Genomic DNA, 25,427 nt, shown 5'->3' on the forward strand with positions numbered 1-25,427 from the left:
TTAACAACATACTTTAACAATTATTTTTTACTAATAATGACATACTTTAACAAATATTTTTACTAATAATAAAGTACTTTAACAGCCTACCATAACAACTATTTGTATTTCAAATAACGTACTTTAACAAAACATTTTTCTAATAATGACATACTTTAACAATGTACATTAATGACTATTTGTACTACTAATAAAGTAAACTTTACCAACAATGGTTTGCAAACTATTTTCACTAGTAACAACATATTTAACAACTAGAAAGTAGTAGTTGTTTCAGTTAAAGTATGTGGTTAGTGTAAGTTACTTTCGTGAAACTAGAAATATACATTTTGACAACTAGTTGTTAAAGTGTGTGTTAGCGTGAGTTGTTACTAGTAGTAGCAACATACTTAAATAACTATTTTCACAAGTAACACGATAATAACAATATGTTTATATTTATTTATTAGTTAGGCTGCGGCCTAAAGTATGTTGTCATGATTACAACCATTTTTTATTAAAGTATGTTATCACTATTGAATATAGTTGTAAAAGTTTTGTAACTTGTGACAATAGAACAGTGAAAATAATTGTTAAAGTATGTTGCTACTGGTATTTTCAATAAAGTAATGAGAAACTAAGGTAATATATACAACTATTTTCACTGTTGGCAATATTCTTCCAAAACTATTCAGACGTTATGAGGATGTCGTGTATCATCACACTCAATTGTCTTCACAAATTATGTTGTAGGAGTTAAAAAAATTTTTTTTTGAATTAACTTAACTTGTATCATTAGTCACAACGCTGAATAGCACAGTACAGTGTTGATGTACACACACACACACACACACACACACACACACACACACACACACACACACACACACACACACACACATATATATATATATATATATATATATATATATATATATATATATATATATATATATATATATATATATATATATATATATATATATATATATATATATTATATTTACTTAACACAATGTATCTTGTATATATACAAGATGCATTGTAAATGTAAATACAGGAGTTGATATTCTGCTGCCTTTAATTAATGTCTTGAGAAATTTGCTGTGAGAAGTTTTGTTTGTAATGCTGATCCCAGGACACCCCTCGTTTACTCGTTTACTATAATTTCTATTTTAAAAAGATGACAAGTATAACATTCTGAAGTGATTTGCGTGTTTATGTAAGCGTTGAAGAGTTTTTTGTAATTATCTATTTGAAAGAAAGAAAACGTTTGTGACTCCCTGGTCTCACTGCGCATGCTCTGTTTGTAAAAGAGGAGGGGCGCTGCTCTCTGCTCCATCCGGGTACTTCAGAATCACCATTGACAGCCGAAGCACAACTTTTCCCCAGGCAAAGTGAAATTAAGCCGCGGACTCGGACAAAATATAGTCCTCGTTTTTAAACTAAATTTATCGAAAAAACGTCGAGCTTCTCCCGCGTCGGACCTCTCGACGTTCGCTTGTCATCTGGAGAGGATCTGTCCGAGGCCTGACGTCTTTTTGTCGGCTTCGGACCACTTTTTAAGACGGGCGGAAAGTCGGTGATGAGTCCCAGGCTGTAAAAAGAAGCGAGAACTTGCTTTCCCTGTCGAGTACTTCTTCTTTCGATTGTTATTGTCGCTTCAAAAACCTCCAATTCACTTAAAGTTCGTCTCGTTCGTGTCGAAAGTGTGAGCAAAGTGCTTTTGTCGACGGAACATGGAAGTACAAGGCCTGCAAGAGGCGCTGAAAGTAGAGATCCAATGTCATCAGGTAAGGAAAGATGGTGTTATGATTGCAGCTTGGAGGACGTCAAGGAGGCGAAACTAATGTCTGCTTTCGCCTCGCCGTCACTCCTTCGCACTTTGTCCCTCGCAATTGTGTTTTTGCGAGCAACAAGAACGGAGAGCTAATGCGGCGAGCAGGACGCGAGCTGAATATTTATGAGGGGACAAGAAGAAGAAACATCCATGGCCGCTTTGTTCCTCGCACACACAACAACTTCAACACTTTTCCCAACGTATGCTGGCGGCTCTCTTCCCGACTAACTAGTTGCACACATGAAGCACAAGCACCAGGTAAAGCTATTTTTATGCACGAATCCACCGCCCGGTCTGGCGAATTTGACGAGTGTGACAAACTTTATCAGTGTAAATCTTCCTCGGGGCTAGCGGCCACTTAGCTCTCCTGCTAGCGAGCTGCCATTGATGTGCTTTTCGTGACGACTTTCTTGTCAAAACACTGGAAAGGTGTGCAAACGCCAGCTGTGTTGTCATTTCTGTGCTTGGTGCTGACTGCCGACTTGCTCTCAAACTTGTGCAATGTTGCTCTAAATTAGCGTCCATTTTGAGTTGTTCGACGTGTTTCTCCCGAGTGCCGTTAGAGGCGAGCTAACTAGCACATCGGCTAACTGGGAGCGATCTATACGACTTCTGTGGAGCTTAAGTCAACCAAAGCTGACGTCCGCGGCAGCCTCGACGTGCCTTGTAACGTCTTTTTTATTCGCTACGCTCCCCCATTTTGTTACTTTACACTTAGTCTGCTGGCATTATTTCTTTCGGGGTCACGTGACGGCAGCGAGGCGTTTGATTGGCCCACGACTACGCTTTCACTCATTGCACACTTCATGGCCGCCCGGCGGCCTCTCCCGTCAACTTTGCCGAGGTGTTAGTTGGAGCTGGCGGCTACGCTCGCTGGCGGCAGGTGCGTTGGGATGCTGGAGGATGCTGCGAGCAACCTTCAGCACCCTGGCCAGCTCCGCCCGCACCGCCCCTTCGGCAGGCGCCGTGCAGAAAGCAGCGCACACAAGTTGGCAGCGCTCGCAAGAGGAGGAGGAATTGATGGAAAAGAGGTCGATATTTGTTTAGTCGCGGCAGTTACGTGTTCTATCACAGCTGTTAGAGGCCTTTTCCTCTCTGCCCGACTTTGATCGATCCCATTTCTGGTGGAATGTAGTTTCTTAGCACTTGAATGCACCCTCAAAGTTGCTTCTTCCAACAAAATGTGTTGGACTGTTTTCGTCTGCTCCCTCACATTCATAGTGGAAGCATCCATTTTGAGACAGAAGGGGTGCTTTCCACCCCACGCCCCCCCTTTCCAACATGGAGAGCAAAAAGTCTGCAGAGTTTAGTGCAGGAGGAGGGGGGGATGGGCCCCATTCATGCCTAACATTACCATTTTGATTGCTCTGATGCTGTTTTTGGTTGGAGGGGGAGGGGTGGTCGGGAGAGGCAGAGAAAGCCCAGTCAGCATTGCACAGCCATGTTTTTTTTAATCATTCCATTCTGACTTGTCTGTTTTTAGCAACAAAATGTGACCTTTGCAGTACTCACGCGCGCACACACACACAAACACACTCTTGTTGTTGTTAAAGGCTCATTAAGCCCAGCACACTTTGTGAACATTTGCAGTGCCTGAAAATAAACTGCACGTGAAGTGGGAACAGTTTATTGGTCAACTGTTTATTGGCCAGGATGAGGAGTGATGGAGTAACGAGTGCATTTCTCCTGCCCGGAAAGGAATGGAGATCAGTTTGTTTGTGAGCGTCCACGTTGAGAATACGAAGGAGGAGTTGTTACTTGACAGTGCTTGAAAAGCGCTCATTCATTTGAACGACTTGTGTCCACAACTGCCTCAATGATTTCTGGTGCCAGCAGTCATGTCCATCTGTCACCATGGTTACGGCTACTTCTTCCACATTTGAGTGTACAGCTAGTTAAGGCTGTAAAGTGCACAGGGAGTGTAGCTGTGACTGCGCCGCCATGTTGTTCACATCCATCGCAATGTCCCCAATATAAGGTTACTGCTCTGCTTCATGGTCACATGACATGTCAAGGAGTCTGACGTTAGCGTAGCTGCTGTCAATCAAGTGTGACTGTTTGTCTGATGTCATCAACACGCTCCCTTCTGTCCTCTAAAGGCCCAATTGTGTTCGTTATCTTATAATGCTCTGCTTTTTATGCATTTTGCCACATTCTTGAGCAAGTGATGATGCCACTGCAAGTGACACTATCTCAGTTAATGACTAAGCCTGCCTTAAAAGGCAGAGGAGGCCACCGCATCACCTGGTTGCTCATGAAGATACATAAATGGCCACAACCTGCAGCTGCTCGTTACGTCACGTGGCGGCCATGTTTCAGGATCATTCCGCTGCTAAACTGACATGAGCCATCAGGTCGACACCTCCGTGCATCTAATCCCAATCCATCTCATCCTCCCGTTGCTTGACGGAGCTTTAGGACTGATAATCTTTCAAATCCTTTTAATCGAAGCTGTTTGACGGGATTTTTATTGGAGCAAGTGCTTCATTTCTGAAAATGCACGAGTGCACTGTGAGTCCTCAAATGTGCGCGAGTCACCTCGCCGGCGTTCAAAGACGTCACATGACCGCCACAAGATGAGGTCTGAGTCAAACATCATGGAAGCGGGGACCTTGGATGTGAGAGTTTGCTGTATGCCAACACTGATTGGTTGTTCTAAACCACCATGATAAGGTCTGCTGAGAGTGACCAGGAAGTGCAAAGCAACTTCCTCTGCCAAAGTGCTCAGCAAGGGGCCTCGTCGCCTGCATTGTGCACAACTGACCAGAAGCTGTTGACTTGGTGAAGCCATGTGTGAATATTGATCTTATTGATTAGTATTTGCATGTTCCTAACTCAGTGGTTCTCAAACTTCTTTTCACATGTACCCCTCAGAAACCACTTGGCTCTCCGAGTACTACCATAATGACCAACATTAAAATACAGTAGCGTAGTAGACTTATATGTTCATTAAAAACAAGGCAGAGGTTTTATTTTACAAGTATATTCAATATTTTGGCCGCTTTAAAATTACACACAGTTTGAACAGTAACACTGTTTCAAACTTGGAAAATTAAACACTAATTACTTACGTGATTCTTTGGTGTACCACTAGATGGAGCCTGTGTACAACTTAAGGCATCTGTACCACAGTTTGAGAATCACTGTCATAACTCATTACTTTGTGTTCTTAGGCAACAATGAGTCTTCTTTTCACGCGAACCTTTAAAGAACAGTTAAACACTGAACCGGTTCTGAAATTCTGCACACATGTGCAGTGTTTGACCTTGAGTTGCATTATGAATTATTCAGTCTTGCTATTAAAGGTTTAAAGTTGAGAGGTTTGTTTGGTAGCCGCAGGTTAGAATATCATCATGGAGCAGCCATGAATGAAAACTGTCTGGTGTGTCCTGTTCCTTCTTCTAAAGTGGTCACATTATGATTTGTTATAAAACACTTGCTTGTGGTCTACATAACATGTAATGGTGGTTCTTTGGTCAAAAGTTTGCATAGTTTTACAGATTTGTTTTTTTAAGCTGCTTTCTGATCATCTCTCCAGGATGCTTGGGGAACCTCAAATATACACAAACAAAATGGCTAAATAAAGTGTTGACAAACAAAATTGCACTTCAATATTGAACATGTAGGCAGAGGTAGAGTTGTACATTACTGAACGGACAATCAACTTAGGAGCTTTTAGTAAAGAATTTGAAGAAGAACAATATAAACACTACAGTAACAGGTCGTATGAAAAAACAAAACAAAAAAAAACTTAAGTGTCTGATTTCCGGGCCCTGCGACGAGTGGCGACTTGTCCAGGGTGTATCATGTCTTCCTCCCTAATGCAGCTTGGACACCCCCGCGAGAGACAAGCGGTAGAAAATGGATGGATGATGGATGGCAGATTCTGAGTGAGGAACACCAACATGACTTGACAACATGACAAATATCTGTCAAACGTTTGCAACACTTTTTTAGAAATGCTATTTTTCAACAGCATTATGGATAAATGGCAGCATGTTTTTGGGGATTGTATTTTAACAACAATTTCTTTAAGTGCTCGCCCTTTTGCGCTGTTTTGTTTGCACTCAGCTTGTACACCAAATACGGATTGTTGTGTTTCAAGTGGGCGTGCAAGTTTGTTGTATTCGCACACAATCAGCCAACTGGGTCATGGTGTCGATAGGCTCATCTCGTTCCAAAGGTTAAAACCTGAAATAGTCCCACACTGCTGCGGTGGCATTTGGGTTTGTGATCATTTTGTCCATTTTCGCTACATGTTACATGGACAAACTTGTTGCACTGTCTGATGCTAGCAGGCCAGTGGCCCCGCCTCGCCACACAAAGAATCAAAGACACTTAATGAAGGACAGGGGAGTTCACACCCTTCTTTTCATTCCGCTATGGCACAAACATAGCAGCTGCTGAAACCCATGAAAAGCGTGAATGCTCTTGAAGCATGCACATGACGATTTATTAATGCTGGAAAACTTACTGACTTTTAAAAATGTATCGTTGGTTAATTGACTTACGAATATCGGCCCAGGCCTACACGCGTCATTGCGGGTATGCGTGGTTTCCCCGTCTTTATCAAAATAAAACTATAGATCTAATAGGGGTGCAACAATACACATATTCATATTGAATCTTTCGATACAATGGTTTTGGTTCAGTTTTATCAACTTATGACTATATGCTCTGTGCTGAAAGCTCAGTGGATCTGCGCTCGACTATGCCTCTTTAGGCTGCATAGTTGAGCGCAGATCCACTAAGCTGCGCCACTCACATTCATCCAGAACAAAACAAGCTGCTGAGACAGAAGCTACATGCGAAACGAGCTCCTTGCAACATGGCTAATGCCTCAAACATGCCTGAAATCGAAGATCCTCCACCATCATTCAGATCTGGCGTGTGCAACTACTTTGGTTTTCGTGTTAACGTGGACCCCGACTTAAACAAGATGAAGAACTGATTCGGATGTTACCATTTAGGGGTCAATTGTACGGAATAGGTACTGTACTGTGCAATCTACTAATAAAAGTTTCAATCAATCAAACCCTAAAGGCAAGCGTGCAATGGACAAAAATACCATGGTATGTCTAAAGTTTTACACAACGATAAACTACAACAGTTGAAATACGACAAACAATGACAACACATTTACGCCGACATCACCCCGATGCGGTAATAGGTGGAACCAAACAAAAACAAAGGGCGACAACACACAGGCTACAAACATTACCCGGGGCATTTAGAGAGCCATTAGCGCATTCAAAGAGGGCAAAATAAATCGATCGGGCGGTTGCTACTTTTATTGTTGACGACACGTGACCCTTTTCTGTTGTGGAAAATGTCTGGTTTGCTGCGGTACACTTGAGCCGCGTTACAAGATTCCTTCACGAACATGTTTCACAGATACCGTAGTTCCGGCTTTGTAAAACAAGACAAACGCCCAATTAGAGACAGCATTGTCCGTAGCACCCGCTGTTACTTTGCTGCTAAGAATGCACCACAGAATACTGTATGGGTATTTATCAGGTGCATTTATTTTAGTATATATTTTTTTACAAGGTGCTGGTTTTGATTTGTATGGTGCTAAGTATACACAGCTGAAAACGGGAGAGGTATAGCTGCACCAGATACATTTATTTTAGTTTAAAAAGTGTACTTTTGAGTTTAAACAAAAATGTTGATTATTGTATTAAATTATAAGTAAAAAAAGGCATGAAAATTTATTTTTTTGTATCAAAAAAATATCGAACGTGACACTAAAATATGGAACTGAACCGAACCGTGAATTTTGTGTATCGTTGCACCCGAAATGTTGTGTATGTGCTAAAAGTTTCATTTATGATTGCTAGGGTTGGGTATCGTTTGAATTCGAACGATTCCGATTCTGTGTTTCGATTCCGATTCCTGACGATTCTCGATTCCGATTCTTTTAAGAGGCAGGGTCCAAAAAAAGTGTTGGATATTTTAAATGAGCTAGCTAACCTACATACAGTCTTTCTGAATGAAATAGTCTGACATTCTCCATCAATTTTAATTCTATTAACTTTTTATGAACTTTACTATAAATTCCTCACAGGGCTGTTTTCAACTAGAATATAAATATCAAATCTATGAACTTGAATATAAATATTATAAATACATTTTCACAGGGGTACACTTTCCTCAAGAGAGCTTTATTTTTGAAAACCTCATGAAAACACATTTACAGATAAGTGTATGATGCTGCAGGAAACCTCATGAAAACACATTTACACACACAAGTGTATGATGCTGCAGGTACTTAAACATGTTACCGTGCTCCCACTGATGGGCTAACCTGGTGCAGAAAAGCAAATAAACAATAAGAAACAACTTGCAAAACCCAGTCCAGATTAGCAGCAGGTACAGTATAAAATCAGAGACAGTTCTTGTTTAGGAAAATGACCATATCCGCCTTCTCAGGCAGGATGCGTGAGCGTTCTGGACAGATAGTGTCTCCTGCTGTGGAAAATACACGTTCGCTGGGTGTGGAAGAAGCTTGAAGGCATAAATAGGAGAAAGCGAGATCTGACAGCAGGAGGAGGACGGTCGGCGCAGCGCGTCGAAGACGGGACATGCATATATTTGTACTTCATGAACTCGGAGGTGCTTCATCATGTTCGACGTGCACCCTCCTAAGCACAAAACAGTCCCGTCGCTAGGGTTGGGTATCGAGTATCGATTGGAACCGGGACTAACTTTCCGACTCTCCCGGAATCGTTCAAAAGTTTACATTTCGATTCCTATTTTCGATACCCAGTCAGTCGACCAGAAAAAAATATGTCCGCCGAACCGGAAGAAGAAGCCGCTGAACACCAACGAAGAAGCGCCCACCGCCGGAAGTGTTAGCATAGCCGAGCGAGTCAGTCAAGCTCAAGCATGGATAGTGGGCGTCGGCGGTCGAAAGTGTGGCTTTACTTTATAAAAAAAAATGAAATAACCGTGAAATAACAGAGCTCCATGTCCATCAAGAAACGAGTGGAGAGAGAGCTGCAGATGTACAAGGACGTTCCACTGATACTTATGTCTGACGACCTTGCTACATGGTGGTGGTCCGGTGGAACCAACAAAAGACTTATCCTTTGCTGTCAGATCTCGCTTTCTCATATTTATGCGTTCAAGCTTCTTCCACACCCAGCGAACGTGTATTTTCCACAGCAGGAGACACTATCTGTCCAGAACGCTCACGCATCCTGCCTGAGAAGGCGGATATGGTCATTTTCCTAAACAAGAACTGTCTCTGATTTTATACTGTACCTGCTGCTAATCTGGACTGGGTTTTGCAAGTTGTTTCTTATTGTTTATTTGCTTTTCTGCACCAGGTTAGCCCATCAGTGGGAGCACAGTAAAATTTTTAAGTACCTGCAGCATCATACACTTGTGTGTGTAAATGTCTTTTCATGAGGTTTCCTGCAGCATCATACGCTTATGTGTAAATGTGTTTTCATGAGGTTTTCAAAAATAAAGCTCTCTTGAGGAAAGTGTACACCTGGGAAAATGTATTCATAATTTATAATATTTATATTGAAGTTCATAGATTTGATATTTATATTCTAGTTGAAAACAGCCCTGTGAGGAATTTATAGTAAAGTTAATAAAAAGTTAAAAGAATTAAAATTGATGGAGAATGTCAGACTATTTCATTCAGAAAGACTGTAGGTTAGCTAGCTCATTTGAAATATCCCAAACTTTTTTTTGACCCTGCCTCTTAAAAGAATCGGAATCGAGAATCGCCAGGAATCGGAATCGAAACAAAGAATCGGAATCGGAATCATTCAAATTCAAACGATACCCAACCCTACCTGTCGCACGTGTTATATTTCGCCGATATTTAATTTTTTTTAGTAAAATAAAGCCACACTTTCGACCACCGACGCCCGCTATCCATGCTTGACTGACTCGCTCGGCTACATAGGCTCGGCTATGCTAACACTTCCGGCGGTGGGCGCTTCTTCGTTGGTGTTCAGCGGCTTCTTCTTCCGGTTCGGCGGACATATTTTTTTCTGGTCGGCTGACTGGGTATCGAAAATAGGAATCGAAATGTAAACTTTTGAACGATTCCGGGAGAATCGGAAAGTTAGTCCCGGTTCCAATCGATACTCGATACTCAATACCCAACCCTAATGATTGCTGCCTGGACGGCGTGGCGAAGTTGGTAGAGTGGCTGTGCCAGCAATCGGAGTGTTGCTGGTTACTGGGGTTCAATTCCCACCTTCTACCTTCCTAGTCACGTCCGCTGTGTCCTTGGGCAAGACACTTCACCCTTTGCCTCTGATGGCTGCTGGTTAGCGCCTTGCATGGCAGCTCCCGCCATCAGTGTGTGAATGTGTGTGTGAATTAAGGCTGCAGCTAACGATTATTTTTCTATCGATTAATCTATAGATTATTTTTCGATTAATCGGTTAATCTATAGATTATTTTTTCGATTCATCTATAGATTATTTTTCCTTTTACCGATTATTTTTTATTTTATTTTATTTAAAATGAAGATGAAAAAATAAAAGTAGGCCAGTTTTTTCAAAAGGCATGGCTTTTATTTACAAAAAAAAAAGTATGGCCACTCAGTCAACATTGACAACATGACAAAATATTCTGTAACAATGTAAACATTTAAAACTTTTAACATTTAACAAAATTAAAAGTAGCTTATTTGCTTTTTAATGTGCAAATATAAAAGTAAACATCCAGTGCAAATCTTAATATTCTGCAATAGTATAAGCATTTCAAAAGTAAAAGTATTGCTTATTTTGCTTTAAAATGTGCAAAAATAAAGATAAACATCCAATACAAAAAAGTGCAAAACGAAATATTCTGTAACAACAGTGTAAACATTTCAACAAAAGTGAAAGTTCTGCTTATTTGCTAAAATGTGCAAAAATAAAGATAAACATCCAATACAAAAAAGTGCCAATCTAAATATTCTGGAGCACTGTAAACATTAAGTATTGCTTTTAAAATGTGCAAAATAAACATCCAGTCCAACACAATACACAATAACCAATTCTACTCATTCCAGTGAGTGACTAACAGTTGTAATGAAGAAAGGTTAGCATGTCTACTTGCTTTGCTTCTTTTCTTGTTTACAATATTCCCAGCAGCTGAAAATAGGCGCTCAGAAGGGGTTGATGTGGCTGGAACTGAGAGGTAATTAGCCTTCACCTCAAACCAGGACTGCGAGCGAGCTGAGCTGCAGTTTAAGTTTCTAGTAGGTCAACGGGCTCATAGTGATGTTACTAATAGTTGACTGGGAGGTGTTTATTATCATTTGGGGAGAGTCCGCTGCCTGATGCTCACCTGCTAAACACCTATCTGCTCGACGCTGACTATATGCGCTATGAATACGCACTGCTGATTGGCTGATAATGCTTTGTGTGTACCAATCAGATGGTTGTGTGGGTGGGACAATGCTGCGTGTGTACCAATCAGATGGTTGTATGGGTGGGACAATGCTGCGTGCTGAGACAGAGGCAGAGGAGCAAAGCAACTTGTTAAGACTTTAGCAGCTAAAGTTAGCTTTAGCTTAGAAACTCGTTCGGTACACCCCCGTACCGAACCGAAAGCCCCGTACCGAAACGGTTCAATACAAAACACATACCGTTACACCCCTAGCAGATACAAATGACACATTCATGTTTTTGTGTAATGATGACAACGTATGCTCACGCGGACGATTGACTAGTTGATGGTTGATGGTTTTCTTTTCAAATGTTCGTTCATAGCCGTTGTGCTGCTATGATGGGCCATTTCCGCTCGACACAGTGTGCATACAACAACATTATTAGGCTGTGTATTGAAATACTCCCACACTTTTGACGACTTTTGGCGTGCGTTTTTCCCCTCGCTCGCACAGTCTGCTTTGCGCTCCGCCATGACTGTAGTGTGACGTAAATATGCGACGCGTCGACGCACAAAAACGGCGTCGACGTATTTACATAACCGATGACGTCGATATAGTCGACGCGTCGTTTCAGCCTTAGTGTGAATGGGTAAATGTGGAAATACTGTCAAAGCGCTTTGAGTACCTTGAAGGTAGAAAAGCGCTATACAAGTATAACCCATTTATCATTATTTATTATTTATAACTCTTTTAGGTTTTGCTCACATTTGCTTTCTTTTATTTAGACTCGCTGAGTTGGTGCTTTACGAAACACTTTTTGCAAAAAAATTTTTTAAGAACTCCGAAACAAAACAAAATACAAATAATATCAAGATAATCCATAAATCGGAGACACTAAACGTTAAAAATTAATCAAACAAATCTTTAACGGAGTGATCACTGCAAACTCATGCCTTTCTCGTCGTCTTTTTGTAAACTTTTGCGCTTTTTCACCCTTCTCGAATTCTGAAGAAACTTGTGTCCTTTTTGCGATTTGAACAATAAGGATTCCGCCCGCATGCAGCTGAGATAGGCTCCAACATCCCCCGCGACCCCAAAAGGGACAAGCAGTAGAAAAATGGATGGATGGATAGGGCATTTTTCTTCGAGAAAGGCAAAATGTCGCCCAGAACACTTTGACAACAAATGCTCGCTTGACCACCACTTGGAGCCTCTCATGTTTAATGATTTGGATGTGACGTCAGGTGAACACAACCTATTCACATAAGCAGATACCATCAGGTTAGAAAAGTTGGTTTTGCATAATAGGACCCCTTTAATGGATCTTATTGTGAGTATTTTTTCTATGTTTAAAACACTTCATTTTGGTCTACATAACATGAAATGATGGTTTTCCGGTGAAAAATGTGCATATATTTTGTTTTACAGACCTATTTGTAAGCAATGTTTTTGCTCCGTTTTAAACTGCTCGTCTTGAGAGGCCAAGTTCTTAGATGCAAATTAACCCCACCTCACCACGACCCGTGGCGCTGAGTTGGCTTTCGTCCCCACCTGGCAAAAATGTTCTGTAGTTTTTTTTTTAGCTTTCTTGCTTTTATTGTGCACTTTGGACATCGATGACTGGCACCAGGCCTCTGTTTTGAGTGACTTTCACCACAACACAACATCCCAGATGGTACAGTGAGATGAAAGGGCTCACTGTGTTATATTGTTGGCACGATAAGGAGACTATATGCGGGTGGACTAAAGTAAGGAAGCAGACGCAATAGGCTGCAGTCTGTAACTATACACTAAGGTTAAACTTCTACAGAGTCTGTTTCTCTCCAATGCTAAATTCTGTACATACAGTCGTGGTCAAAAGTTTACATACACTTGTGAAGGACATAATGTCATGGCTGTCTTGCGTTTCCAATAATTTCTACAACTCTTATTTTTTTATGATAGAGTGATTGGAGCACATACTTGTTTGTCACAAAAACATTCATGAAGTTTGGTTCTTTTATGAATTTATTATGGGTCTACTGAAAATGTGACCAAATCTGCTGGGTCAAAAGTATCCATACAGCAATGTTAATATTTGGTTACATGTCCTTTGGCAAGTTTCACTGCAATAAGGCCCTTTTGATAGCCATCCACAAGCTTCTGGCAAGCTTCTGGTTGAATTTATGACCACTCCCCTTGACAAAATTGGTGCAGTTCAGCTAAATTTGTTGTTTTTCTGACATGGACTTGTTTCTTCAGCATTGTCCACATGTTTAAGTCAGGACTTTGGGAAGGCCATTCCAAAACTTTAATTCTAGCCTGATTTAACCATTCATTTACCACATTTGATGTGTGTTTGGGGTCATTGTCCTGTTGGAACACCCAACTGCGTCCAAGACCCAACCTCCGGACTGATGATTTTAGGTTGTACTGAAGAATTTGGAGGTAATCCTCCTTTTTCATTGCCCCATTTACTCGCTGTAAAGCACCAGTTCCATTGGCAGCAAAACAGGCCCAGAGCATAATACTACCACCACCACCATGCTTGACGGTAGGATTGGTGTTCTTGGGATTAAAGGCCTCACCTTTTCTCCTCCAAACATATTGCTGGGTATTGTGGCCAAACAACTCAATCCATGTGATGTCAGATGAAACAAAAATTGAGCTGTTTGGCCACAATACCCAGCAAGAGGAGTGGTCAAAAAAATCAACCAGAAGCTTGCCAGAAGCTTGTGGATGGCTACCAAGAGCGTCTTATTGCAGTGAAACTTGCCAAGGGACGTGTAACCAAATATAAACATTGCTGTATGTATACTTTTGACCCATCAGATTTGGTCACATTTTCAGTAGACCCATAATAAATCCATAAAAGAACCAAACTTTTTCCTGACCAACAATTATGTGCTCCAATCACTCTATCACAAAAAAATAAGAGTTGTAGAAATGATTGGAAACTCAGGACAGCAATGACATTATGTTCTTTACAAGTTTATGTAAATTTTTGACCACGACTGTATCCTATCCATCCATCCATTTTCTACCACTTGTCCCTTTCGGAGTGGCGGGGGGTGCTGAAGCCTATCTCAGTTGCATTTGGACAGTAAAATGCTTTACTATTCTATATCATGTTAATTTCACTGCTGCTGCCTTGAACACTTGTAAACAATGGAGGTGCAAGCGGGCTGCAGTAAAGTAAGCCACGCTATGACCGACATCGCAAATGTAACAACGAATTACATTACTAACTGATCCATTGCCAAACACATTAGGCACTGATCCAATTAAAGTAGTTTTTAGGAAAAATATTCTTTATTTTGTTGCAGAACGGTGATGCTATTGTCTTACATTAGAAAGCTAAGTTAGCTACATAACTGAAGCTAACAATGCTAGCGTATCATTGACAAATTTCTAACCTACTGTTATTACTTACCCTTTCATTGTCTTCTCCATTGCCATAAATAGTAGTCACTGACTCTGCAATTAAACATTTTTTTGGAAAATCTATCTTTCTGTGCAAGTTTTTGGTTTGGACTCTTCTTTGCACACACGTAAAGCGACTTCTTCACAGATGAAGAAGGCCCATTGCCACAAACCATAAAAGTTAAAAGTAAGGCACTTTTCACTTCAGATAAGGCTGAAAGTTAGTGTAGTGAATTGTGCTGGTTAAAGCAATCAGAGCATTTTTCTTCATTGGGTTTCATCGAGGGCATGATGTTGTAGCACAGCCACTTTTACATAAAATTGAATTGGCTGACTCATGGAAGGATGTTTGGGTAAATCTCTACCATATGTGGATAATCCGCTGATATCACACTTGAACAAAACGTCACACTTGAACAAAATTCCTAACGAACCAGCTGGAGGAAGTAGGAAGGAAGGCCAAATTGTTATATAAATATCTCCGCAATGTGTCCACGGTTTGTTTTCCAATTTTCGGGACTTACGCAGATCCCAAATACATGTAAGCAGGTACCATCAGGTAAAAAAAAGTTGGTTTTGGATAATAGGTCATGTTTGCAAGAACAAATTGTGCTCTGGCTTTTTGCGTGCATCTTTGTCACACAGAGCAGGCTCACCCTTGGTTCCTGGGCTAATTTCCTGCTTAACTGCACAATGCTGCCCAAAATAAGTGTCCTTGGTGTCTTTTGTGCTTTTACACTGTGTTGCCATGGTGAACCTGCACAATATGTAAAAAATGAAGTGAGACTTGTGTAACACCTGCTCACATGGCCAGTGGACACAGTGATCATGTGACTGACTAATGTGCAATCCAAATTAGCATGTTAGCAGTGTGATGGTGACTATAAATGTTATTCTGACTGTGTTCAACTTTCTTTCTGTAGAACCAGATGCTGTGCAAAGGCCTCAATGAGCTTCAGAATGGGCAGGTAGGCCACTCCCACTCACCTGTTAGCATGATGCCTATTTGTCTATGTATGCAGCATGCACATATCTTCCGTGCTGTCTCTGCTGTGTGTCATCCTTCATCTTCATTCATTCATGCGAGCTCGTTAGGCGACAGTGGCTCATGAGGTGGCGAGCAGGTCGTCCAAAAACCAAAGGATTGGCAGTTTCAACCCAGCTTTTTCATTTCAGTCATTGCTATTGTGTCCTTGGGCAAGACACTTCACCCACCTTGCCTCCAGTGCAGCCCACACTGGTGTATACATGGCAATGAATGTTTGGTGGGGTCGGAGAGAGAGTTAGAGCAAATTGGTAGCCATGTTTCTACCCCAAGTCCGCTGTGGCTACAAATGTAATTTCCAGCACCAGTGTGGGACTGTGGACTGAATTAATAATTGTTAGTCTGAAGTGCTTTGGTTGTCTAGAAAGGTGCTATATAAATCCAATCAATGATTATTATTATTGAACCACACAGCGTTGTTACGATGTAAAGATGATGGAGGGATTGCATGTTTTGCTGTGTCTCATTGGTGCAAATGTGTCCTTGCACTTAGGCTTTGTGGACACTGCAAGTCAGTTCCGTCTTTTGTGCCCATATGTGACGTGTATCAATTTTTTTCATGTCGGTGTGAACAGGACAATTAAGATTTTTTTTCTAAATAAACCCAGGCCTGTTTGGTATGTGGTCAGAAATCCAATATGTATCTGATATGACTGAAGTCTGGACGCTCAGGTCGCATTCCGCCAACCTATGTAATTGAGAGGCGGTAAATGTCACAATCCCCACCGAAAAACGTTCCTGAAAAGGAATGGACAAATAAGCAGAACTAGGCATACCAATCTATTCATTTTCCTATCGTTAAAACCCTAGTTCTAAAACATTTAAATTTTGGCACTGACTGTTTTTAGAACAGTCAGTGCCAAAATTTAAATGTTTTAGAACTAGGGTTTTAACGATAGGAAAATGAATAGATTGGTAAATGACGTTCACAATGACAGAAGACGTCAATCTGTCTTGAATTCAAGCTTGCAGCGCTAGTGATCAGGGCTCGACGTTGACTGCGGTTGCACAGATTTTTTGATATTGCCACAGATGGGACAGGACTGAGACTGCAACGCATGTGATATCATGTTTTGTGCACATGTATGGACCCATTTTGTTCACTTCAAACCAAAGGTTTGTAATATTTTTTACCTCGGGTCTCAACTTTTCCACTACTCAAATATTAACACTGTATTAGTAATCTTACTCTTGATTTAAATTTTATTCAATAATCATATCCAACCAATTTACAGTTTACAACCTTGTCAAATGATATGAAACCATGTGCTGATTACAAATATTTATTTAACACATAAACCTTAGCCTTAGGTCAGGCTGATTACGAAAAATGAATACTAACCAAATATACCACATAGGAAGGGACTCACAAATAACTGACAAACAATTTACATACAATTATCCATCCATTCATTTTCTACCACTTGCCCTTGGGGTGGTGGGGGGCTGGAGCCTATCTCAGCTGCACTCGGACGTAAGGCAAGGTACACCCTGGACAAGTTGCCAACACAGACAGACAAGCATTCACATTCACACACTAGGGCAAATTTTATTGTGACCAATTAGCCTATTCCCAGGTGCATGTCTTTGGAGGTGGGAGGAAACTGGAGTACCCGTAGGGAACCCACACAGTCAAGGGAAGAACATGCAAACTTCATAAGGAAAGACCTCCACTCTGGGAATTGAACCCAAGACTTTCTCACTGTGAGGCACGAGTGGTAACCTCTGTAGTGCCGTGCTGCCCTACATACAGTTATGTTGTGTACAATAAATTTAACTAAACTGTCAATACAAATAAAGTGCAAATGAAAATATAGCCTTACCACTTTAATCATAATTTTGCGCTTAAGAAACTTCTGTGACTTTAGCTCCATACTTCTTCTGTTTGTTTGAAATTGTCACTACTGCCACAAGTGGTTTAAAAGTGTATTACAACTAGGGCTGCAACAACTAATTGATTAAATCTATTAAAATCGATTACCATAATAGTTGGCGATTAATTTAGTCATCGATTCTTTGGAACTATGTTATGCGCATGCGCGGAGGCTTTTTATTTAATACTATTAATTTGTTTTATTTTTGGGTTATTTTTTTGTTTTTGTTTTTTTTTCTTTTATAAACCTTTATTTATAAACTGCAACATTTACAAACAGCTGAGAAACAATAATCAAAATAAGTACAAAAACAATACAAAACAGCGTACGTCATGTGCAGCTCACTTGACGACGGCGTCTCCTTTGCTGGAAAAATTCGAAAAATGGCGCAGGAAAACACTACCGATAGTTTAGCGGAGAAACATCTTGAGGTTATTGCTTCAATGGAGAAAAGTGTACGACCTAAGTCGTCAAAAGTGTGGGAACACTTCACTTTAAAGACTTCGAAGAAGACCGTTTCCTGCAAAATGGCACGGAAGTACAACATTGCTTCAGGAGCACCTGAAGAAGAAACATGTTGGAGCCATGGATATAGGGAGGAACTCACAGTACGTAACTTTTTAAGTCCATAGTGGCAACAAGCATTCATGACTTCAGCTTTTTTGTAAGTAACTTTAACGTTATGCCTTTGTTGCAACGCGGGGCTGATAATAGTGTTTCTCCGGCACATTTGACTCCGTTTTGAGAGAGAAAACGCACGGTTACCAATTTGGAAATAAACGTAACGGACAGAAATATCTCAGGTTGGTTTCATAATGGATCAATGTAGCCGGGCCGATAAAGCTATATAAATATATTTAGATTTGAGTGACGCTTTAGTATAACTAAACGTTATGAAGGTGCTGGAATATTTCATGCTATTATTCAGAGGCAGCCTAAAATGAATCCTTTATTATTCACAACAGAAACGTGTACAATATCTGATTCCGTTCTGATGAGTTAAATTTCTGTGTTATTATTGGTGTATGCTGCACCCCCAATGTCCACAACATGGTGCCAGTATGCTGGATTTTTTCAATAAAATACTGGAAAGGATAGAAATGTAGTTTGTCTCTTTTATCTGATTATTAATCGATTAATCGAAGCAATAATCGACAGATTAATCTATTATCAAATTAATCGTTAGTTGCAGCCCTACTTACAACTGAGTACCACTGTGGCCCATACGGACCACAGTTGAGAAACATATATTTTTTGGCAGCCCAGTGGTTAAGGAACTGCTTTAGACAGCTATTTTTTTTAGAAACTATTGACGATACACTGCAGGGTTTCCCTCAGATTGCCAATACAAATGGGTTTGGGTGTGGTCGAGATGTCATATAATTTGCATAATTGGTAATGAGGCATATTTTATTTTAAAAAATGCAAAAAAAAAGTTATATATACATTTAAAAATATATCTGTATTTAGCATCAAAATATAGCATCTTATATTATATTGTTTTGCTCTAGTTTTCAATTGTTGCTGCTTTTTGTTTAATATAACAGACTGTACACATATCCACAGCAAGTTTCCAAAGTGAACAGTGTCTAGCATGTAACTTAGGGAAAAGGATTGGCTCTAAGGGCTAGGTCGTGGCTGGCGTACGAAGCAGGAATGGACGCGTTTCGCGGGAAGAGCGGGAGACGCAGCCTCGGTATTATTGCCAACCCCCACACTTTCCCTCCTTGAACGCAAACCACTCTTAGAATTTACACATTACACATTTTGTAAATCGCTGTGTGTGGGTATGTTTTGGATATATGAAGTATTATATTAAGTATGTCCACATCGCAGCAATGCCGCCTCCGCTGCAGACAAATGCATACGTCTTGCTCTACATCATCCCAACATCTTGTTTCGACATTGCTGTTTCGGGGTTCAGTCTTTTTTTTCGGTGATCGAATTTTCCGTGCATCACAAGTTAACAGTGTGCAAATAATAGGCTATGTACAATACAATACAATATATTACCTACATTTGTTTTCACATTAAAAAAAACACTGATTTTTAAGATGTGCCGTTTTTTTATTTTGTTGTGGTGCTACGAGACAATCAATTACATGTAGGGGAAACCCTGCACTGATAAATCTAGAAAAATAGCTCAGATTACCACATAAAAGTGCTCAAATGAGGTGAGATGAGCAGTCATGTACTGTAGGAGGGTTCGGGTGACCAAATAAAGTGCCTACCAGTCTTGCTGTAAGCCTGCCTGTAAATAGTTCATTGGAAACAAACATGGCATTGATCGTTAGATGAAGACTTTTCACGTGTCAATTGCACCAAATGTTCTGCTAACATTCAAGGCGGGAAATACTGTCAATTTTTATTTTATTTTTTTATGTAACCTTTATTGAACCAGCAGAAAAATAAATTTGAGATTAAAAACCTATTTTTTAAGGGAGTCCTGGCCAAGAGGCAGCAAAGTTACACATAAAATTACATTCACATTACACATTAAAATGACAGGATGGACATCAAGTAAAACAGTCACGGATAACTAAGGCTCCTTCAAATGCTCTCAGTTTAGATTTTAAAAACATTTAAGGATAAAAGGCAAGTTTATTTATAGAGCACAAGGCAATTCAAAGTGCTTTACAGAAAATTACAAAAAGGCAACCCATCAAACCTTATCAGCCACCTGAAGCGCCAGCATTGCTACGACAGGTTTTTTCAGAGTGTTAGGCGCTTGCTGCAAAAGATACAGCACTAAAGATGACGCAAAAAAGGCCTAGGGCTTGTCGCCATCGCTGTGGCGATTGGAAGAGTGCAAAAAGTTTGCCAGAGAGATGGCCTAAGGTCAAAAAGAGATTTCATTGTGGAAATCAGGGTGCTGGATGACCAGCCTTTTAACATTGTTGAAAATACTGGCTTTAGGCAGTACAAATATACAAGTACAGTTTGTCAAATTTCCCTTTTGTTTGAGTGTTTCTTACCTCCATGTGTTTACAAACTACACCATTGAAACCAATATTTAAAAATAACAGATATAAATAAGAAACATTCCATTTGGACATCTTACCCCGCAGTTTGAACATAGCCTTAGGCCTGTAAATGCATATGTGCGATCAGTGATGGTACAATATGCCCTTTTCCACTAAAAGTTCCTTTTGGTTCCTGGGACCACTAGTTCCTGAAAGTGTAGGTTCCTGTAGAAGAGTGTGGTTTGTGTTTCCACCGCATTTCACAGTTCAGAGTAGTTTATACAAATCAGGCTGACGTATGGAGGAGTGGTTTACTATATTCCTACACTGATACCATTTACATAAACAGACAATATTAGGTTCCAGTTCTTAAAGGGAAACTTCGGTTTTTTTCAACCTGGGCCCTGTTTTCATAATTTTTTCTGTATATGTGAGTGCTGGATAAAACATTTTTTGAGGTCGCGCCAGTATTGAGCAGGGCAGGCAGCCTCCAGCCCAGCTAACGCTCGTACACAGGGCAACTGGCTCTCGTCAAAATTCGGCCTATAAACATGCATTTTTTTCACACTGACAGGCTCAGATAGTTACAATGAGTGTCCGACAACATACTAGAAAGGAGAAATTAACGTATGTCTCTACCTTTAGCTGGAGATCGCTGTTTGTTGTGAGCTGTGTCCAAATCTCACCACGCTACAAATCTCGTTCCGAAATCTCGCGATAACTCGCGACAAAACACCGGTGGAAAAACAGTTACCTGACTGAGGTGAAGAGAGATGACTGAAGTGATTTTCTGTTGGATTACCGAAGACTTCAGTCATCTCTCTTCACCTCAGTCAGGTAACTGTTTTTCCACCGGTGTTTTGTCGCGAGTTATCGCGAGATTTCGGAACGAGATTTGTAGCGTGGTGAGATTTGGACACAGCTCACAACAAACAGCGATCTCCAGCTAAAGGTAGAGACATACGTTAATTTCTCCTTTCTAGTATGTTGTCGGACACTCATTGTAACTATCTGAGCCTGTCAGTGTGAAAAAAATGCATGTTTATAGGCCGAATTTTGACGAGAGCCAGTTGCCCTGTGTACGAGCGTTAGCTGGGCTGGAGGCTGCCTGCCCTGCTCAATACTGGCGCGACCTCAAAAAATGTTTTATCCAGCACTCACATATACAGAAAAAATTATGAAAACAGGGCCCAGGTTGAAAAAAACCGAAGTTTCCCTTTAACTACAAAGCAACAATATACAAAACGATATGATTTAAAAAATAAAGTCTACTGAATTGTTCATAAAAAGTCAGGTGTTTGTCCACATTTTCCAACAGTCAGAAAGTCGTCCTGTCAGTAAATGCTGAATTCATGAGGGTCAGGCAATTATTTTTGGTCCATTTCAGCTGTAAATAACAACATGTAAAGAAAAAAAGTCAGTGTTTATCTTACGCCAACAACACGAACACATCGGCTTTCGCGTTAGCTTTTTAGCATTAACGTTCGGTTCACTCGGATTGAGGCTAACAACTACACAAATGGAGTGTCACTAACTACTTGTATAACATGTAATAAAGTAAATTGTTAATATTTGATGTTATTTACTTTCTTACCACTTGTGTACTGCCTCATTTATTTCACATTTATCCAAAGATGTCAGAGTAGTAAGCAGCTGAGTCCGGCTTCATACTCTTTTGTAAATGTGTTTAAAAGAGTCCGTTGTCCTCTCATAGCTTTGCGTATTGAAATTAAGTTTTAAAAAATAATAAACAACAACAAACAGCATAGAGTTTAAAGACTATGGCTGAGTAAAAACACTGCAAGATAGCTCCCCTGATCAGCGTTCTTCAGCACAAAGATGCTCCACAAAAGTTGCCAGTCCTCTCGTTCTTCTTTCCCTTTGTAGTCAAGTTTGTTGTAATATAAATACATAAGAAATAAACAAGTCGTCCTTGCATAACTTTACTCCGCAATGGTAATTGTGTGTTGGAAAAATAGGTTTTAGGAATGCCGCCAATAGTGTTCAACTAATCAGCGTTTGACAGCACAGCCCGCCCCCGAAAAGGTTCCGGGTAGCTTCGAAAAGTCCCACCAAGCTTGGAGGAACTCCTAAAGGTTCCTGAAAAACTAAATCTACCCATATAGTTTTTGGTGGAAACACAGTGGGAACTTTATTTGCACGAGTAAGTGGGAAAGTTCCTGGAAAATTTTCTGCGGTGGATGAGGGCCTATTCACCACCTTCCATAGATGGGGGGAAATTATTGATTATTCAAGGCCAAAGACGCAGATTCTTAACAGCCTTCCCCGATTATTCGATGCATGACAATTGGAACGTGGACGATTCTAAATCAATGAACACATGTCTAATTATCAATTTCTTATTTATGTTAAATAAATCAGCAGAGACTGTTAAAATGCAGAAGTAGTGCAGACACACGTATGAGGCAAGAGATGAGGACAAGCTATGATAGCTGCGGCGCAAAGCCAGTAATGTAACGATAACAGAATGAATGCTTTGTACAGTTCAACAGACATGTGATTGAAACAACATTAAAGCAGAGAGTAACCAGCAATGAAGATGAAATTAGCAAGTAGATTATTTGGTCAGGACAAAGAATAATATCTACACTGTGTGGCACAACAATCAGCCATAGATATGACTGAGTAGATAGCTGACACGTCTTTAAGGTGCAAGTTTATGGCAACTGGTGGCAAAGTGTCTGAACATTCAATGGTTTTAAAAGACATGAAAATAAAAAAGGGTTCCTGCTTGCCAAGTAGGGATGTTGATTTTATTATTCAGCAGGCAGCTACAGTTCTCACGTATCTATGTATGCTTTGCGCACTCACATCCCAAACCGGTCATGACGCCTTACCACACACGTTCACAAGCAAAGGAGGAGCCTTTTGTATATATTATTAACAATTTAATATAGTACATTCATAATATATATTATAACAATATATTAATCATATACAATATGATAATCTACAATATAATAAATATGAAACTTCCATTTATAATTTAATTGTAGCCCCTGAATCGGAATCTAATCGTGAGTTGTCCGAAGATTCCCACCTCGACTTGAGATCTTGGACACGTAGCAGAAGGGGAGGGACTACCAAAGAAAAAGTAGTAGTAGTAGTAGTAGGCAGAAAAATATCTTATTTAAAGATTGTACAATGGAGAAGTAGCGGGCAGCAAAACTGGTAGATATTTTTTTTTCTAGCAATCTAAATGTTGGTAATAACACTGTCAAGTGGTCTTCACCATTAAAACGGACAGAAAAAGGTGATTAAAAAAGGTAAACATTTAAAGGTGATGAGACTTTGACCACAGAAAAGGATCAGCTAAATGTCTTATCATATATGACTGACAACATTTATTTTGCACTTGATTTACACTGTATGTGTGATCATTTTCTTTATGCTATTTTGGTCGTAAAAATAGTTAGAGTTTAGGTAAATATTCCTGATCCTTTGGTCAGCTACTCAAAATTTGGCAGTGATACCTGTCGGAGACCCTTGGTATTCACAGTATTTTAAATTTAATGTACTGATGCAAGCGTACAACCAGTCAGAACCTGGTCTCAGCCATCCTTGTCCTCCTCTGTGCTGCAAAAATCTAATGTTTTCCATGTTAGTATTTTAGTCTTAAAATGACACATCAGCAAGCTGACTAAGCGCCGTCTCCTCACCATGTTGACAAGTTTTGAACTTTGTACTGTACGCCCAGTTCGCTGCTTCAGGCTGTCGCCCCGCCTCCTCTTCAATAGTAGAAGAAGGTGGCTGGTGGTTGGGGACAGAGCCTTTTCCCCTCAACGCCACAAGACCCTTAGGAAGTTTGCAAATGTCTGTGAAGAGAGTGATCAAGAGACATGGTGTGTTGTGTACATGTTAACTTATGATGATGAGATCTGAAGAAAAGTTAATGTCAAATTCTGACTTGATCCTCATCCTTGCGCTCGTGCACTCACACGCTTGTGACAAATGATAAAGTAGACACTTTTGAAAGTCACTAAAACACTAAGAAATGATGAACACCTGCTTTGTATGTGTTGCTGTTCATTGTGAATGCATCTGTCGGCCTCCATTGTTTCTGGAGGTCCATCTGCTGGCTTTCAGTACCGACCCCCCCCACCACCACCACCATTTTCCCCTCCCCCCTCAGAGCCCCCTGCTTAGGTAACATCCCTCCCTCCGCCTGCTTCTCTCACTGAGGAGAAAGTTGCCAAATGTTCACGTTGGCTGGGGAAAAGAAGATAACATGGTGACAGTAGAGAAAGTTCCTATTTTTATGAAGGATGCTCTGCCCTTGTGTACGTGCGTACAGGCATATGTATGTATGTGTGTGTGTGTGTGTGTGTTTGAGATCTGGCAGCCTCTTAAGCACTTGTGGAAAAGTGAAGTAAACACAGCCTCATGTTCTACGGACGCCATGTTTTTTTCCGTCATGAGAGGAAATGAGGTGCAAGACGATCTTCCTGACCTCTGCACTTCAACTTCTCCTTCATCGTGACAGAGTCCTGTTTACAGCCGTGAGGCCGCTCAGTGTGACGGGCATTTGTTTAAGACTCCACCTTCTTCTTTGTGATTGATGATGACGATTGCATGTTCATCACATGATGAAGAGGTTGAGCTTGGCGAGGCAGACAAGAGGGCTGTTGTCACATGACTCGTCCTTCGGTGGGGGACGTCTTTCAATGAATGACCTTTACTGCATTCCTGCTGGGACCACCATCTACCCCCTTAAAAGCAAGCAATGAGTGCTTGTTTGCTCTTGGATGTAACATAATAATAGTGTAGGCCAAGTGAGGTTAGCTTGTTAGCGACAGGCTAACACTTTCTTATGTATGCAAAGTCATTCTCTGGTTACCATGACAACGCTATTGTTAAACAGCTGGGCTTTACATCTTAAACCATTCACCTGACACCACCAACCCTGCAGCTCGCCATCACTTATTTTCACCATGACTGTGACACTCCTGCTTTAGAA

General features: G+C 40.5%; 1 protein-coding gene across 2 annotated transcripts in view; it reads left to right on the forward strand.

Annotated features, from left to right (window-relative positions):
• The first annotated feature begins 1,317 nt into the window (after positions 1–1,317).
• Positions 1,318–25,427, forward strand: part of phf21b (PHD finger protein 21B) — a 40,225-nt gene continuing 16,115 nt past the window's right edge. The window contains exons 1-2 of one of the 2 annotated variants that reach the window (XM_062064647.1): positions 1,318–1,772; positions 15,491–15,535. In XM_062064647.1, the coding sequence (XP_061920631.1) occupies positions 1,719–1,772; positions 15,491–15,535 (99 nt within the window). In that variant the 5' untranslated portion in view covers positions 1,318–1,718. The other variant, XM_062064648.1, reaches the window with a different exon arrangement.

Source organism: Entelurus aequoreus, linkage group LG12 (assembly GCF_033978785.1).
Source record: "Entelurus aequoreus isolate RoL-2023_Sb linkage group LG12, RoL_Eaeq_v1.1, whole genome shotgun sequence".
In the NCBI taxonomy this organism is placed as follows: Eukaryota; Metazoa; Chordata; class Actinopteri; order Syngnathiformes; family Syngnathidae; genus Entelurus; species Entelurus aequoreus.